The sequence below is a fragment of the Aegilops tauschii genome, chromosome 7, assembly GCF_002575655.3.
Source record: "Aegilops tauschii subsp. strangulata cultivar AL8/78 chromosome 7, Aet v6.0, whole genome shotgun sequence".
NCBI classification, from domain to species: Eukaryota; Viridiplantae; Streptophyta; class Magnoliopsida; order Poales; family Poaceae; genus Aegilops; species Aegilops tauschii.
Genome location: NC_053041.3, coordinates 634901637 through 634921028, shown reverse-complemented (window position 1 = coordinate 634921028; position 19392 = coordinate 634901637). Strand labels below are relative to the sequence as shown.

The following is a 19392-nucleotide window of genomic DNA, read 5'->3' as shown; positions in this document are numbered from 1 at the left end:
GTATGACGACAGACGCCCATTTGGTGACGAGCGGAGAGATCCAATCGACCCACGAGAGCCTTGATTCGACGCAAGGTCAGTCCTTGTGCAAGGCCTAGTTGACAGAGGCAGAGCTCACCAAGAGGGTCTGGATAGGGATCGTCCGAGTGGGACCGTGATACGTCTCCAACGAATCTATAATTTATGAAGTATTCATGCTATTATATTATCCATCTTAGATGTTTTATATGCATTTATATGCTATTTCATATGATTTTTGGGACTAACCTATTAACCTAGAGCCCAGTGCCAGTTCCTGTTTTTTCCTTGTTTTGAGTTTTACAGAAAAGGAATATCAAACGGAGTCCAATTGACGTGCCAATTTTTGACGATTTTTTATGGACCAAAAGAAGACCCCGGCATAAAAGAGTTGGGCCAGGAGAGTCCCGGGGCGCCCACGAGGGTGGGGGGCGTGCCCACCCCCCCAGGCGCATGGGCCTGCCTCATGGACGCCTCGGGCACCTCCTTGACGTGAGACCGAAACCAAAAATTCCTATAAATACAGAAACCTCAGAAAATTAACCTAGATTGGAAGTTCCGCCGCCCCAAGCCTCTGTAGCCACGAGAAATCAATCTAGGCCCTCTCTGGCACCCTGCTGGAGGGGGCCATCATCACCGGTGGCCACGGAGGAGTATCCCGGAGAGGCCATCATCGCCATGAAGGCCAAGGACCAGAGGGAGAACCTTTCCCCATCTAGGGGGGAGGCCATGGAGGAGGAAGCACAAGGGGTAGAACCTCTCCTCCTCTCTCTTGGTGGCGCCGGATTGCCATCGAGAGGGGAATCATCGCCGCGGTGATCGTCTTCATCAACATCACCACCATCATCACCATCCTCATCTCTTTTACGCGGTCCACTCTCCCGCACCCCGCTGTAATCCCTACTTGAACATGGTGCTTTATGCCACATATTATGATCCAGTGATGTGTTGCCATCCTATGATGTTTTAAGTAGATATCCTTTGTCTTTGGGTTGATTGATGATCTAGATTGGTACGAGTTGTATGTTTTATTTTGGTGCTGTCCTATGGTGCCCTCCGTGTCGCGCAAGCGTGAGGGATTCCCGCTGTAGGGTGTTACAATACGTTCATGATTCTCTTATAATGGGTTGGTGAGTGACTGAAACACAAACCCGAGTAAGGGGGTTGTTGCGTATGGGAATAAAGAGGACTTGATGCTTTAATGCTATGGTTGGGTTTTACCTTCATGATCTTTAGTAGTTGCGGATGCTTGCTAGAGTTCCAATCATAAGTGCATATGATCCAAGTAGAGAAAGTATGTTAGCTTATGCCTCTCCCTCATATGAAATTGCAATGACGACTACCGGTCTTGTTAATAATTGCCTAGGACAATTCCGCACACCGATCCATCATTATTCCATACTCGCTATTTATAATACTTAGTAATATATTCTAACATTATGATAACAACACCTACTTTTATATTTTAGCTCTCCGATATCATGCGAAGTTATCCTCTTCATACCCACAACGTAGTTTTATTTCTCGTTGCTAGTTGGAAGCAAACGTTCGGTGTACGTAGAGCCGTATCAGTGGCAGATAGGGCTTGAGAGAATATTGATCTTACCTTTAGCTCCTTGTGGGTTCGACAATCCATACTTATCACTTCCACCTTTGGAAATTGCTACGATGATTCCCTGCGCTTGGGGATTATCAAGCTCTTTTCTGGCGCCGTTGCCGGGGAGCAATAGCGCGGGGTTGATATTCTCGTGTATGCTTGTTTGCTTTCTTCAATAAGTAGATTTTGTTTTTCCTTTTTGTTTCTGTTTATTTGTGGGTGAAATAAAAAATAAAATTAAAGAATGAAAATACAAAAAATAATCACTTGTCTCTCATGCCTAAAAAGTTTTTCAAAAAAGAGAAGTGATTGGAAAGTTATGCATTGACGAAGTGAGGGTCGACCTTGAGCACTTGTATTCATGCTCACGGAAACAATGTGGAATTTTTCATGGAAGTTTCTCTGTAAATAATTATCCCCTTGTATATATCCATTGTATTATAAAAATAATGTGCCAAGCTTTGGTTTTAGGATGATTAGATTGCTTGTTTACTATGTGCAGAACAAAACCAGAAACTTTGTCTGTAGCGCGTGATTTTACATTTTTTACTGGAAAGTCAAATGGGTCTGAAACTTTTTGCACATTACTTCTGTACAAATTGTTCAAATTCTCAAATTTAGTTCATAATTTTTGGAGTTACATAAATATACTAAACTTCCAGATTACTACAGACTGTCCTGTTTTTGACAGATTCTGTTTTTCGCGTGTTGTTTGCTTATTTTGATGAATCTATGGCTATTATCCGGGGGTATGAACCATAGAGAAGTTGGAATACAGTAGGTTTAACACGAATTTAAATAAAGAATGAGTTCATTACAGTACCTTAAAGTGGTAGTTTGCTTTAGTACACTAACAGATCTCACAAAGTTTTTGTTAAAGTTTTGTGTGGATGAAGTGTTCGAAGATCGAGGAGCTATCAATATGAGAAGAATAAAGAGAGGAAAGAGTTCAAGCTTGGGGATGCCCAAGGCACCCCAAGTAAATATTTCAGAGGATACTCAAGCATCTAAGCTTGGGGATGCCCCGGTTGGCATCCCATCTTTCTTCTTCAACAAATATCGGTATACCTCAGTTTTTATTTTGTTCACATGATTTGTGTCCTTTGTGTTTTTATTTTTCCTTTAAGAACCATGCTAGTATGAGATGTCCCTTCATCAATTTATAGAATACTTCATGTGCTTCACTTATATCTTTTAAGTATGATCTTATAAAATTGCTCTTTGTGCTTCACTTAAATCTTTTGAGTATGGTTTTATAGAATGCTTCATGTGCTTCACTTATACATTTTGAGCTTGGATATTGGTTAGTATATATTAATCGTAGAATGCTCCATGAACTTCACTTATATCTTTTGGAGTATGAATAATACTATCATCTAAAGTGGGTTCGGAAGAGTGTCAACTTTAGGAATTTCCCACTATTCCGAATGAGAAGAATTTTGCTTATGTGGAGAGTAGAAAAATTTCTATGCTTGTAGATCATGAAAAGAATGCCTTATGTAATGGTTATATTGTTGAATTCATTCATGATGCTACTGAAAATTATTATGAGGGAGGAATATATGCTAATAGGAGTTGCAATAATATCAAGTTTCCTCTCTATGTGCTTAAAGTTTTGAAGTTATACTTGTTTTGCCTTCCTATGCTAGTTGATTCTTGTTCCTATAAATTATGTGCTCAAAAAATCCCTAGGCATAGGAAGTGGGTTAGATTTAAATATGCTAGTCATATTCTTCATGATGCTCTCTTTATGTTTCAATTCCTATCTTTTATGTGAGCATCATTGAAATCATCATGCCTAGCTAAAAGGCATTAAAGAAAAGCGCTTGTTGGGAGACAACCAAATAATTACCCTTACTGTTTTTGTGTGTCTACATGATTAAGCTACTGTAGTAATCATGTTTTATAGTTTTTGTTTCAATAAAGTGCCAAGTAAGACCTTTGGGAAGACTTGGGTGAAAGTTAATGTGATCTTGCTGTAAAAAACAGAAACTTTGCGCTCACGAGATTAGCTTTCATTTTTTATAGAAGAGTGATTTTGAGTTGATTCTTTTTGCAGAAGATTAATAGACAAATTACTCACGTCCAACAATTTATTTAATAATTTTTGGAGTAGCAGAAGTATGGTTGCTGTTCAGATCATTACAGACTGTTCTGTTTCTGACAGATTCTGTTTTCATCGCATAGTTTGCTTGTTTTCTAGTTTCTATGGCTTATATTTCTGAATATAAATTGTAGAAATGATATTGTACAGTAGGCATTGTGTGAGAAAAACTATGAACCTTGTCTTTGACAGTACCAAAGTGAATGGCTTGCTCTTTATCATACTAACCTATTTCATGAAGTTCCGTTAAGTTTTGTGTGATTGAAGTTTTCAAGCTTTTGAGTGAGATATCGATATGAGGAGAATAAGGAGTGGAAAGGCCCTAAGATTGGGGATGCCCAAGGCACCCCAAGGTAATATTCAAGGAAGACTCAAGCGCCTAAGCTTGGGGATGCCCCGGAAGGCATCCCCTCTTTCGTCTTCAAAACTATCGGTATACCTTACTCGGAGCTATATTTTTATTCGTCACATGATATGTGTTTTGCTTGGAGCGTATTTTCAATTTTACTTTCTGTTTGAATAAAATCATTGGATCTGAATTGTCAAATGAAAAAGAATCCTCCCATGGCTAGTTAATTGTTTGACTACACAGTGTCCTTCACTATTTTATTTTGGAGTAGTTTGTCATTTACTCACGTGCTTCACGTATATCCTATGAGTAAATGGTTGAATAATTGAAATATCATAAACCTGAATTTATATATGTTTCATATGCTTATACCATGGGGAGTAATGACTTCACATAGAATAAGTATAGGTAGTAAACTTATTGAAAGTAAGCAAACGTAGAATTGGTCACTTGAACAATTCATGAAAGAATATTGAAGGAAGAGAGATTTCACATATAAATATACTATCTTGGACATCTTTTGTAATTGTGAGCACTCATTAAAATATGACATGCTAAAAGGTTGATGTCGAACAAGGAATACAACGTAATGGGTTATGTTTTCTTGTATCCGAAATAAAGTATATTGTCTTGGATCATCCAACATGTTGAGCTTGCTTTTCCCCCTCATGCTAGCCAAATTATTTGCACCAAGTAGAGATACTACTTGTGCTTCCAAACATTCCTTAAACCAGTTTTGCCATGAGAGTCCACCATACCTACCTATGGATTGAGTAAGATCCTTCAAGTAAGTTGTCATCGGTGCATGCAATAAAAATTGCCCTCTAAATATGTATGATCTATTAATGTGGAGAAAATAAGCTTTATACGATCTTGTGATGTGGAAGAAATAAAAGCGACGGACTGCATAATAAAGGTCCATATCACAAGTGGCAATATAAAGTGACGTTCTTTTGCATTAAGATTTTGTGCATCCAACCATAAAAGCGCATGACAACCTCTGCTTCCCTCTGTGAAGGGCCTATCTTTTACTTTTATCTTCTACCTTATGCAAGAGTCATGGTGATCTTCACCTTTCCTTTTTTACATTTTATCCTTTCGCAAGCACATTGTGTTGGAAAGATCCTGATATATATATATATATATATATATATATATATATATATATATATATCCAATTGGATGTAAGTTTTCATGAACTATTATTGTTGACATTACCCTTGAGGTAGAAGGTTGGGAGGCGAATCTATAAGCCCCTATCTTTCTCTGTGTCCGATTAAAACTTTGAACCCATAAATATCACGTGAGTGTTAGCAATTGCGAAAGATTAAATGATAGTTGAGTATGTGAAGTTTGCTAAATCAAAGATCTGACATAGACCCTTCCTGAAAATACGATGAATTGCAATTGTTTGATGACTAAGAGCACTGTTTGTTAGTTTTCAAGAAAGTCTATGATCTATACTTTAACATGTGAATAGCTTGTTACTTGATCATGAAAAGTTTTATGAGATGAGCTACTGTTATGACATATAATGATGCTAGAAAAGGTGATTGAAATTATCATTGATCAAACTTGTGCACCTGCTAGCATTCACACTTCATAAATTATTTCTTTTATCATTTACCTACTCGAGGACGAGCAGGAATTAAGCTTGGGGATGCTGATACGTCTCCAACGTATCTATAATTTATGAAGTATTCATGCTATTATATTATCCATCTTAGATGTTTTATATGCATTTATATGCTATTTTATATGATTTTTGGGACTAACCTATTAACCTAGAGCCCAGTGCCAGTTCCTGTTTTTTCCTTGTTTTTGAGTTTTACAGAAAAGGAATATCAAATGGAGTCCAATTGACGTGCCAATTTTTGACGATTTTTTATGGACCAAAAGAAGACCCCGGAGTAAAAGAGTTGGGCCAGGAGAGTCCCGGGGCACCCATGAGGGTCGGGGGCGCGCCCACCCCCCCAGGCGCGTGTGCCTGCCTCGTGGACGCCTCGGGCACCTCCTTGACCTGAGACCGACGCAAAAAATTCCTATAAATACAGAAACCTCGGAAAATTAACCTAGATCGGAAGTTCCGCCACCGCAAGCCTCTGTAGCCACGAGAAATCAATCTAGGCCCTCTCTGGCACCCTGCCGGAGGGGGCCATCATCACCGGTGGCCACGGAGGAGTATCCCGGAGAGGCCATCATCGCCATGAAGGCCAAGGACCAGAGGGAGAACCTTTCCCCATCTAGGGGGAGGCCATGGAGGAGGAAGCACAAGGGGGAGAACCTCTCCTCCTCTCTCTTGGTGGCGCCGGAGTGCCATCGAGAGGGGAATCATCGCCGCGGTGATCGTCTTCATCAACATCACCATCATCATTACCATCCTCATCTCTTTTACGCGGTCCACTCTCCCGCACCCCGCTATAATCCCTACTTGAACATGGTGCTTTATGCCACATATTATGATCCAATGATGTGTTGCCATCCTATGATGTTTTAAGTAGATATCCTTTGTCTTTTGGTTGATTGATGATCTAGATTGGTATGAGTTGTATGTTTTATTTTGGTGTTGTCCCATGGTGCCCTCCGTGTCGCGCAAGCATGAGGGATTCCCGCTGTAGGGTGTTGCAATACATTCATGATTCGCTTATAATGGGTTGGTGAGTGACTGAAACACAAACCCGAGTAAGGGGGTTGTTGCGTATGGGAATAAAGAGGACTTGATGCTTTAATGCTATGGTTGGGTTTTACCTTAATGATCTTTTGTAGTTGCGGGTGCTTGCTAGAGTTCCAATCATAAGTGCATATGATCCAAGTAGAGAAAGTATGTTAGCTTATGCCTCTCCCTCATATGAAATTGCAATGACGACTACCGGTCTTGTTAATAATTGCCTAGGACAATTCCGCACACCGATCCATCATTATTCCACACTCGCTATTTATAATACTTAGTAATATATTCTAACTTTATGATAACATCACCTACTTTTATATTTTAGCTCTCCGATATCATGCAAAGTTATCCTCTTCATACCCACAACGTAGTTTTATTTCTCGTTGCTAGTTGGAAGCAAATGTTCGGTGTACGTAGAGCCGTATCAGTGGCAGATAGGGCTTGAGAGAATATTGATCTTACCTTTAGCTCCTTGTGGGTTCGACACTCCATACTTATCACTTCCAACTTTGGAAATTGCTACGATGATTCCCTGCACTTGGGGATTATCAGAGCGGTGTGTTTGTCTCGGGGCCCGAATGTTTCAGCAGGGCCATACGAGCTGCTGAGATACTGACCAATTTCAGATTGGCCACTAGCGTGAACAAGTTCACTAGCGAGTCAAAGCCTGATACGTGGTTACAGGATTATCGAGTGGCTGTGCATATTGGTGGACGAAATGATTATGTCGCCATGAAACACCTATCGTTGATGCTTGAAGGATCAGCCCGGGCGTGGTTGAACCAGTTGGCTCCTGCCAGCATATACTGCTGGGAAGACTTGGCCCGAGTGTTCATTAAAAAATTCGAAGGCACTTGCAAGCATCCTGTCGGGCTGACTGAATTGCAACATTGTGTCCAGAAGCCGAATGAAACTTTGAGAGATTACATCCAGCATTGGACCACACTTCACCATGTGGTGGAGAATGTTACAGAGCATCAAGTAGTTTGTGCCTTCAAAGAAGGCGTCAGGTACAGAGAACTCATCCTGAAATTTGGGCGATCTGGGACCCTGACCATGAACCGAATGATGGAGATTGCCACTCGGTACGTGAATGGCGAAGAAGAAGACCGCCTCCGCAGCGGCAAAGGAAAGGCTAATGAGCACGACACCAACAACACCAATCCCAGTCGGAAACAGAAGCGCAAAGCTAAGGCCGCTGGTCAAGCAGAGGCGGCAGCGGTTGTCGCCCAAGGAAAGTTCAAAGGGAAAGCCAAAGAGCAATGGGTTCCTAAGAAGAAGAGAGACCAGTCGGGCCAGGACGTCCTGGATCTACCGTGTGCCATTCACATGAAGAAAGACGAAGAGGGTAACTTGATTTTACCCAAGCATACCACTCGATAGTGCAGACTCTTGATTCAGCAGTTTCATGAAGGCCAGCCGAGTGAAAAGGGCTCTGACAAAGATGACGATGAAGAAAAGTCCGAGGATTTTCACTGACGTTGAGAGTAAGAGTCGGCTGAAAGTCATAAACCAAGAAGTGAATATGGCCGTTCCGGCGACCACAACATATCTCAAGTGGTCGAAGACCCCCATCACCTTTGATCAGTCGGATCACCCAGCTCACGTTGCCACCCTTGGGAGACAAGCGCTGGTCGTAGATCCAGTTGTGGGAGGCACTCGGTTGCGGAACGTCCTCATGGACGGTGGGAGTGGCTTGAACATCCTCTATGCTGAGACCCTCAATGGGATGGGCATCATGATGTCTCGACTCAGCGAGAGCAACATGCAGTTTCATGGAGTCATTCCGGGGAAGAAGGCAAAGTCACTCGGTCATATAGCTTTGGATGTCGTTTTCGGTGACTCGGAGAATTTTCAGAAGGAGAAGCTGATGTTTGAAGTGGTAGACTTTCACAGTGCTTATCATGATATCCTTGGCCGACCGGCTTATGCGCGTTTCATGGCCCGTCCATGCTACGTGTACCTCAAGCTGAAGATGCTTGGACCCAAGGGCGCAATCAAAGTTACGGGGAATAGGCAAAGAGCCGAGGAGTGTCTTCAGCAAGGGTCCAAGATCGCTGACGAACAGATGGCGATGGTGGAGTTGGAAGAGTACAAGAAAAATGTCGATCCGACTGATTTGCTCCATTCCAGGAAGCTAGCTTCTGAATCTGCTTTCCAATCGGCGGGGCAAACGAAGCAAGTTCACATTCACCCAAAAGATCCCACAACTGCTCCAACCAATATCTCAACAACACTCGACAGAAAATAGGAAGCCGCACTCATCCAGTTCCTCCATGAGAACTAAAACATCTTTGCATGGAAACCTTCCGACATGCCGGGTGTACCCAGGGGACTGGCTGAGCACCGATTGAGAGTTGATTTGAAGGCCAAGCCTGTGAAGGAACATTTGCGTCGATCTACGTCAGAGAAGAGAAAAGCGATTGACGAGGAAGTGGCTCAGCTCCTGGCAACCGAGTTCATACGTGAGATTTACCACTCCGAGTGGCTCGCCAACGTTGTCATGGTCCCCAAGAAGGTTAAATCACTCCGTATGTGTATTAATTTCAAGCATATCAATCGGGCCTGCCCGAAAGATCAGTTTCCACTCCCTGCATCGACCAAATAGTTGACTCGACTGCGGGATGCGAGCGTCTGCCTTTCCTTGATGCGTACTCTGGGTACCATCAAATCCGATTGTATGGGCCCGATGAAATAAAAACCGCCTTCATCACCCCTTTTGGGTGTTTCTGCTATGACACCATGCCATTCGGTCTTAAAAATGCTGGCGCTACTTTCATGCGCATGATCCAGAAGTGCCTGCTCACTCAGATCAGTCAGAACGTCGAGGCCTACATGGATGACATCATGGTCAAGTCGCGCAAGGGTTCCGGCCTGCTGACTGACCTAGCTGAAACCTTCGCCAACTTACGAAGGTACGACATCAAGCTGAATCCATCCAAGTGCACTTTTGGAGTGCCTGTAGGCAAGTTACTCGGTTTTCTCGTTTCCGAACGAGGAATAGATGCCAATCCCGAGAAAATCAGTGCAATCCTCCGAATGAAGCGCCATGTGAGTGTGCATGATGTTCAGAAGCTCACAGGCTGTCTTGCAGCACTGAGCCGGTTCATTTCTCGTGTCAGAGAAAAGGCATTGCCTTTATACCAACTGATGAAGAAATCAGATACGTTCGAGTGGACCCCCGAAGCAGAAGCATCATTTGTTGAAGTCAAAACCCTGCTCTCCACCCAGCCGATGCTTGCTGCTCCGAACATCAAAGAGCCTTTACTCTTGTACATTGCGGCCACTGGCCAAGTTGTCAGCACAGTCCTCACAGTGGAACGAGAAGAAGAAGGCAAGGCCTACAAAGTTCAACAACCAATCTATTATATCTCCGAAGTCCCGAATCTGTCCAAGCAGAGGAACCCTCATTACCAGAAGCTTGTCTACGACATTTACTTGATAGCAAGGAAAGTTGCGCATTATATCCAAGATCACTCGGTCTCAGTGGTCAGTGACGCCCTATTATCTGAAATTATGAACAATCGGGATGCAACAGGCCGAGTGGCCAAGTGGGCAATCGAACTACTCCCTTTGGATATTTAGTTTGAAGCAAAGAAAGCAATCAAGTCTCAGGCACTTGCAGATTTCTTGGCCGAATGGATAGAACAGCAATAGCCGACTCAGATTCACCCGGAGCACTAGACTATGTTTCTGATGGCTCCAAGATGTTGAATGGTTCTGGCACCGCAGTGGTTCTGGTGTCCCCAAAAGGTGATCGCCGCAGTTATGTCCTTCAGATTCACTTCGATTCCTCCAAAAATGAGGCCGAATACGAAGTAGTCCTCTACGGGTTGCGTATGGCCATCTCACTCAGCGTCCGCCGCCTGATGGTCTACGGCGACCCAGATTTGGTGGTTAATCAGCTGATGAAGGAGTGGGACGTCAGAAACCCTGCTATGACAGGATACTACAACACACTGAGGAAGCTAGAAAAGAAATTCGAAGGTTTGGAACTCCATCACATTCCCCGACTCAAGTATCAAGCAGCTGATGATTTGGAAAAAATTGGTTCCACTCGGAAGCCTATCCCCAGCAACGTGTTTCTCGAACATCTCCATTCCCCATTAGTGCAGGAAGATCCTGATATGTCGCCAACGTATCTATAATTTTTGATTGTTCCATGCTGTTATATTATCATTCTTGGATGTTTTACAATCATTTTATATCATTTTTTGGTACTAACCTATTGACATAGTGCCTAGTGCCAGTTGCTGTTGTCTACATGTTTTTTATATTGCAGGAAATCAATATCAAACAGAGTCCAAACGCAGCAAAAAATTTTGTGGATTTTTTATGGACCAGAAGACATCCAGTGGGCCGGGGAAACACCTGAGGGGTGCCCCGAGGGGGCCACAACCCACCAGGGCATGCCTGGGCCCCCAGGCGCGCCCAGGTGGGTTGTGCCCAACTCAATGGCCTCCCGCTCCGCCTATTTGCTCTATAAATACCCCAATATTCCAGAAACCCTAGTGGAGTCAACGGAAATCAATTCCAGCCGCCGCAAATTCCAGAAACACCAGATCCAATCTAGACACCATCACAGAGGGGTTCATCATGCCCATTCGTGCCTCTCCGACGATGCGTGAGTAGTTCTTTGTAGACCTATGGGTCCGTAGTTAGTAGCTAGAAGGCTTCCTCTCTCTCTTTTGATTCTCAATACAATGTCTCTTAGAGATCCATACGATGTAACTCTTTTTGTGGTGTGTTTGTTGGGATCCGATGAACTTTGAGTTTATGATCAGATATATCTTTTTATCCATGAAAGTTAATTGAGTCTTCTTTGAATCTCTTATATGCATGATTGCTTATAGCCTCGTATTTCTTCTCGGATATTTGGGTCTTGTTTGGCCAACTTGATCTATTTATCTTGCAATGGGAAGATGTGCTTTGTGATGGGTTCGATCTTACGGTGCTTGATCCCAGTGACAGAAGGGGAACCGACACGTATGTATCGTTGCCATTAAGGATAACAAGATGGGGTCTATTTCTACATAAATATATCTTGTCTACATCATGTCATCATTCTTATTGCATTACTCTGTTTTTCCTTGAACTTAATACACTAGATGCATGCTGGATAGCGGTCGATGTGTGGAGTAATAGTAGTAGATGCAGGCAAGAGTCGGTCTACTAATCTTGGACATGATGCCTATATAATGATCATTGCCTGGATATCGTCATGATTATTTGAAGTTCTATCAATTGCCCAACAGTAATTTTTTCACTCACCGTTTGCTATTTTTCTCGAGAGAAGCCACTAGTGAAACCTACGGCCCCCGGATCTCTTCTTTATTATATTTGCCTTTGCGATCTATTTTTATTTGCTTTTATTTTCAAATCTATTAAACCAAAAATACAAAAATACTTTGCTGCACTTTATTTTATTTGGCGATCCATCTATCAATTTATTACAACTCTCTCATGTCCTTTTGCCAATTTCTGGCGCTGTTGCCCGAAAGGGATTGACAACCCCTTTAATACGTCGGGTTGTGAGTATTTGTTATTTTTGTGCAGGTGTTGTTCACGTAGTGTTGCGTGGTTATCCTACTGGTTCGATAACCTTGGTCTCATCACTGAGGGAAATACCTACCGTTGCTGTGCTGCATCATCCCTTCCTCTTTGGGGAAATACCGACATAGTTCTAGCAGACATCAGATCCTTTCACCGAGGAGCCTCCTCAGGCGATAAGTCCATCTGATCCAACTAAAATCGAGGTCCCTACAGTCATTGACTTGGTTATGGAAATTCAGGTAATCACGCTCGACTAGAGAGTTCCATATATTGCATATTTGTTCAAGCAACAACTCCCAGAGGATGAAGTCGAGGCACGCCAGATCGTCAAAGATCCAAAGCTTTCACCGTGATGAACGGACAATTATACAGGGAGAGTGTCACTAGCATAGCTAAATGATGCATTTCTCCTGAGGAAGGTCAACTGATCCTTGAAGAGATTCACTTGGGAACCCATGGTCATCATGCGTCCTCATGGACGATTGTAGCCAAGGCATACCGAGCTGGTTTTTACTTTTCGCGCACCAACGAAGCCGCTAAAGAGATCGTCCAGCGTTGCGAAGGATGCCAGTTTTATGCGAACTTGTCTCACAAACCCGCGTCCGCTTTAAAGACCATTCCAATCATCTGGCCATTCGCCGTTTGGGGTTTGGATAAGGTTGGACTGCTCAGGACAGGCGCAAGTGGTTTCACTCATCTGCTCGTAGCGGTCGACAAATTTACTAAGTGGATCGAGGCCAAGCCTATCAAAAAGCTAGATTCACGCATGCCCATCAAGTTCATGAGAGAGTTAATATTCAGATATGGAGTCCCACATAGCATCATCACAGGCAATGGGTCAAACTTCAATTCAGAGGAATTCAGAAGGTTCTTGCCACCCAAGGGACTCAAGTGGACTACGCATCCGTTACGCATCCGCAATCGAATGGTCAGGCTGAGAAGGCGAATGGCCTTATCCTTCAAGGGTTGAAGCCATGACTCATGCGTGATCTCGAGCATGCGGCAGGAGCCTGGGTGACGGAGCTACCATCTGTCCTTTGGGGTTTAAGGATGACTCCTAATAGGTCCACCGATCGCACCCCTTTCTTCATGGTGTATGGAGTTGAAGCCGTACTGCCGACTGATCTCCTCCACAACTCGCCTCGAGTGGAACTCTATTTAGAAGCTCAGGCAGAACAAGCATGACAAGACGCCGTAGATCTTTTGGAGGAAAAGCGAGAGATGGCCCTGATATGGTCGACTGTCTATCAGCAAGACCTTTGCCGTTTCCATGCCAAGACCGTCAGAGGTCGGGCGTTCCAAGAGGGAGATCTCGTCCTTCGAGTGGATCAGCAGCGACCGCACAAGCTCGCCCCTGCCTGGGAAGATCCCTTCACCATCACCAAAGTGCTGCACAACGGGGCCTACAACCTCTACAAACTCGCGAAGAAGATCGACGAACCGCGCGCCTGGAATGCGGATCTTCTTCGTCGATTCTGTACTTGATGATTGAATTTTCAGGATGTAATAAGAGTACTTTTAGATTGTTTATCAAAGACATGACTCCTGCAGTCTTAAGATGATTTCACTCACACAAGTGCATTTTCCAAACCGCCAGCGGGTAGCTTAGCTGCGAACCAGTTTTTCGCCTAAGTTAAAAACTTCTCTGAGTGAGAGCATCCCTCTCACTCAGGGGCTTAGCCGCGAACCAATTTTTTGCCTAAGTTAAAAACTTCTCCGAGTGAGGGCATCCCTCTCATTCGGGGGCTTAGCCGCGAGCCAGTCCTCGCCTAAGTTAAAAAACTTCTCCGAGTGAGAGCATCCCTCTCACTCGGGGGCTTAGCCGCGAGCCAGTCCTCGCCTAAGTTAAAAAACTTCTCCGAGTGTGAGCATCCCTCTCACTCGGGGGCTTAGCCGCGAGCCAGTCCTCGCCTAAGTTAAAAAACTTCTCCAAGTGAGAGCATTCCTCTCACTCGGGGGCTTAGCCACGAACCAGTCTTTACCAAAGTTAAAAAACTCCTCCGAGTGAGAGCATCCCTCTCACTCGGGGGCTTAGCCGCGAGCCAATCCTCGCCTAAGTTAAAAAACTTCTCCTAGTGAGAGCATCCCTCTCACTCAGGGGCTTAGCCACGAGCCAGTCCTCGCCTAAGTTAAAAAACCTCTCCGAGTGAGAGCATCCCTCTCACTCGGGGGCTTAGCCGCGAACCGGTCTTCGCCTAAGTTAAAAAACTTCTCCGAGTGAGAGCATCCCTCTCACTCGGGGGCTTAGCCGCGAGCCAGTCCTCGCCTAAGTTAAAAAAACTTCTCTGAGTGAGAGCATCCCTCTCACTCGGGGGCTTAGCCGCGAGCCAGTCCTCGCCTAAGTTAAAAACTTCTCTGAGTGGGAGCATCCCTCTCACCCGGGGGCTTAGCCGCGAGCCAGCCCTAGCCTAAGTTTAAGAAACCCGTTCACCCGGAATATGCAATAAACTGAAAAGCAACGTGCAGACAAATTCGTAACCTCAAGCTCTCAAACGCAGATAAAAGTACTTGGGCAGAAGGCCCGAACGAGTTTAACGATTACAAGATCACTCGGCATTCCGATGCAAATAAGTTCAAATCATAAAGTTTTTTCTTTTTTTGAATATTTACTGTGAGGCAAAGCCCCACAACCCTTTATTATATAAAGAACCACTGTACAAGAAAACAAACTATACAAAGAAGGAAAACAAACGGGGAAAGAGTCTACCTATTTGCTAACTAACTGTACTTGCTTTACAACAAAGAAGCAATCCAAGCCAAAAGCTTTGGCTTATTACAGTCCTTCACCCTGTGAGCAAGCAAAGAAATATCATGGATGAAATTACACTTCAAGCACTGAAAGTAGCTCTCTCAGCTCTGAAAATTCTGCCATTTCGCCTAATCCAAATATTCCAGGCTGCTGTTAGTATAACTTCAACGAAGAAAGGGTGTGTGAAGTTAGACCTGGCGTGCAGGAGACATTGCAGGATATCTGAACCTCCAGACCAATCAATACCCAAATAGTTCCAGATTCTACAGCTGAAGGTGCAGTTAAAAAATAGATGTATCCTATTCTCATACGCCAACTCACTGCAGATGAGGCAAAGATTTTCATCCTGATTCGAGCGCCAGTGTCTCCTAACCAGCATATCCTTGGTGTTAAGTCTGTCAAAGAACAAAAGCCAGCCAAACACCTTGATCTTCATGGTGCATTTACTCTGCCAAAGCCATTTACAGGGTTGTATTGTAGGCAAGTGGGAGTGCATGATCCTGTAAAAACTTTTTGCAGTATACCCTCCTGATTGACCAGGCCATATCCAAACATCAGGTATGGTGGGGTCTCTGTCTAACTGCATGATCCAATTTTCCAATATGTGCAACTCAGCAGCAGCTTCCTGAGAAAGAGGCAGATAAAACATGGAAAAGAGATCCTGGGATTGGAGAAATTCCCTCACAGAGATCCTGTCATTATTGACAAAAGAAAACAACCTTGGCAATCTCCAACAGAGGGGTCTAGCAGAGCCCCCAATGTGCCAGGAATTAGTCCAGAAAAGAGCAGAATCACCCATGTTGATGTGAACTGAAGCAATAGCAGTGTAAGCCTCATGCAGCTTCAGAATATCTCTCCACCAGAAAGATCCAGCAGTAGCTGTTGCCTGTGGGACCCCATGATCATAGTAACTATTCCATATCAGGGTCACCCAAGGAACATCAACCTTGTTATAGAATTTGTGTAGATGCTTGAGAAGCAGTCCTTTGTTCTGGATGTTCAGATTAATAATGCCCAAACCACCCTTATCTCTTGGCCTGCAAACGAGCTCCCAAGCAGCCAGGGACTGTTTTGGAACATCACTATTACCCCTCCAAAGGCATTGCCTGAAGATCCTGTCCAGTTGCTTAATGATCCCGGCTGGGATATTGAGGCTACACAGAAAGTATATTGGCAGAGAGGTCAGGACAGAGGTGATAAGTTGTAATCGAGAACCTTGATTCAGCATAGAAGAGCTTGCAGTTAATCTCCTTTCGAGACTGTCAACTAAGGGCATGAGGTCAATGATCCTTGGCCTCGTAGTTCCCAAAGGCAATCCAAGATAAGTAAATGGAAGCTGGCCAATTTTACAACCAAGAATAGCAGCCAGTCTGTCAGCCTCCTCGGTAGTCATATTGAGTGGGATCATTGAGGATTTAGCAAAGTTAACCTTTAAACCAGTGGATTGTTGAAATGTAAGCAGCATATTCTTGAGGGCAACAAGCTCATCATCCTTAGCCGCAAGAAATAGGATCGTGTCATCTGCATATTGAATGATGGGAAAATCCCTGTCATGTGTCTGAAGAGGCAAAGAGAGTGTGCCAGACGCGAGCATTTGATTGACCACAGATTGCAACAGGTCGGCTGCGATGACGAACAACAGAGGAGAGAGTGGATCACCCTTCCTGACACCACACTTACACAAGAATTGCTTTCCAGGAATGCCATTTAATAGCACAGACGAAGAACCTGTAGACAACAGCTGTTTAACCCAAAGAACCCATTTGGCATCAAATCCTTTATGCTGCAACATCTGAAGAATAACCTCATGCTCAACTGTGTCGAAGGCCTTAGCAAAGTCCAACTTAAGGATTACAATTGGACGCTTAGATTTCTTACATTGATGAATATACTCAAAGCTCCAGGCCAGACAATCCTGAATCGACCGACCCTTGAGAAACCCATATTGATTTTTGTGGATGCACTTAAGGATCACCCGCTGCAATCTGTTGGCCAGTAATTTTGTGAGGAATTTAAGACATGTGTTGGTTAGGGAAATTGGCCGGAAAGCATCCGGCCCTTCTGGTGACATGATTTTGGGTATGAGCGTAATGAGGGAGGAGTTGATATTTTCCAACGAAAGCTTCCCCTCATAAAAAGCCCGAATCATCCTCAAGAAATCCCCCTCAATAATAGGCCAACAGCGCTTGACGAACATCCCATTAAAGCCATCTGGGCCAGGTGCCCGATCCGCCGGCAAATCCTTCAAAACTTTGTGAATTTCTTCATCAGAAAAAGGCAAGGATAACTCCTCCAACCCCGGGATGGGTTGGATTAAATGATTCAAATCAAAGCCCATAGAGATCCCTTGGGCCCGGCCCATCCTAGATTTGAAAGAGGCCCAAAGGATTCCCGCCATCTGAGCATGATCAGTCACTGGGTCAAGCATGGAGCTGGTTTTGAGACTGGAGATTGAGTTTCTCCTCAGACGCTCGGAGGCCATGGCATGAATTTTTTTTGAATTCTCCTCACCAACCTTGATGTACCTAATAGTGCACCGCTGCTTCCAATATATATAGTGAAGTTTTAACAGATGTTCATAGTGAAACTTCACGAGTTTTCGGAAGTTGAATTCCGGCCGTGTTAAAGGTCACACTTCCTCCAGCTGATCAAAGTGCAGAATCACCTTTGAACAATCAACAGTAAGCTTTTTGATGTACGATAATTTTTTGCTCCAAATTTTCAAATCGTACCGCAGGCGCTTAAATTTCCTTGTGATAACCGCGGAAGCAGAAAGATCAGAGAAAACAGGTGCATTCCAGGACTTGGAGACACAATCCATGAACCCCGGCATATCCAACCAGAAATTTTAAAACCGAAAAATCTTGGCCGCAGGAATGGTAGTGTCAATGGACACCACACAAGGCACGTGGTCGGAGGAAGTTCTGGCTAGTGGTGTAACCACGGTGTTTGGGTAGTGTGAAATCCAATCAGCAGTAGTGAAGAACGAATCGAGTTGCTCAAGCAGGGGGTTCTGCTGCATATTAGACCAGGTAAAGCTCCGGCCCTTCAAGGGCAGCTCCAAAAGACCCAGGTGACCAATTATTTCGTTGAATAGAAAGATATCATTGGTATCACCACCCGGAAGGTTTCGGTTCTCCAAAGATCTGATGAAATTGAAGTCCCCCAACAAGAGCCAATTTTCATCCGGGGGGATTTGTAGGTGATAAAGCCAACTAACAAAATCATCCCTAGGCTGGCCCTCACATGGCCCATAGACAGAGGTTAGGGTCCATTTTTCAGAATTCTGCAACGACTGGAAAGAGACGATAACACCAAACCTCTGAATATCCACAAGCTGACGATGAAAGATCGAGGAGTTCCAAACAACGAGGATCCCGCCAGAGGCTCCAACAGAAGGGGAGAACGCAAATTGATCAAACCGCATAGGGAAAAAGGATCTAATCGTACGGATATCAAAGCTCTCACATTTAGTTTCTTGCAGACAAATAACAGAACATCTGCTCTCCTCAATCTTGGCACGTAGATCACGCTGTCGAGCCTCAGAATTGAGCCCTCGCACATTCCAACAGAGCACATTCCAGTTGCGAAAATAGCAATTATCCATAAAAAAACAACGCAGGGGTATAGTTGCAGGTCCAGCTGCTTAACAGCATGGACATAAACGGAACACAAGTGGCAATAACAGTAACCAAGTGTTGCAGACAGTCACTGAAAACAAAAAATGAGCACAAAAGCAAAAGTGCCCAACTCGCCAGGAATCTTCGTGGGCCGTCAAGCATCATGTGAACCATCACCTTCTTCAGCAGGATTGAGAGAAGCCATAAGCTTCTCCACTGATAACTCAGCTGGATCGATGCCCAAAGCCACTCCAATGGCCTGCAGCGTTTGAATAGGTGTCGGAGGTGGGAGAGGGAGCATGCTGGGCTCATCGTCAAGTCTAAGCTTCTTGGCCTTCGGGCGACGCTGGGGGGCAGACCTCGGAGGAATGGTAGAGACGGGCTTCATGCCTGTCCTCTTGGCAGCACTGCGCGTCATGCGTCGAGTGGAGAAGTCGAAAACTGGCTCCACAAGCGTGATAGAGCGCCTTGAGCGTGCAGACTGACATGGTCGCTTGCCCAGCGGAGAAGGTGTAACCGAAGAAAACTGAAAGTCCTCTTGAGAGACCTGGTAAGTGGAGCACGAGTGATCGTCAGGTGCCAACTCCTCAATGACCACCGAGGAGCTGTGTCCAGGAACGGAGACATCAGGCGGAACAGAAAAAAGCTGATACTTCGCTTGCAGATCGGCAGACCCAAATTTGATTTGTAGCAACAGCGCAGAAGAACTAGGGAGGCAAGCTGGTATATCC

At 44.3% G+C, this 19392-nt stretch overlaps 1 protein-coding gene across 1 annotated transcript; it reads left to right on the top strand.

Moving 5' to 3' along the window:
* Positions 1-8417: 8417 nt before the first annotated feature.
* Positions 8418-8990, top strand: LOC109762749 (uncharacterized). Its single transcript, XM_020321621.1, has one exon. The coding sequence runs from the start codon at positions 8418-8420 to the stop codon at positions 8988-8990; it is 573 nt and encodes a 190-aa protein (XP_020177210.1).
* The last annotated feature ends 10402 nt before the right edge of the window (positions 8991-19392 follow it).

Bases quoted from the DNA above. Each gene is read 5' to 3' on its own strand.
- LOC109762749 (XM_020321621.1), top strand. From the start codon at position 8,418: ATGGACGGTGGGAGTGGCTTGAACATCCTCTATGCTGAGACCCTCAAT.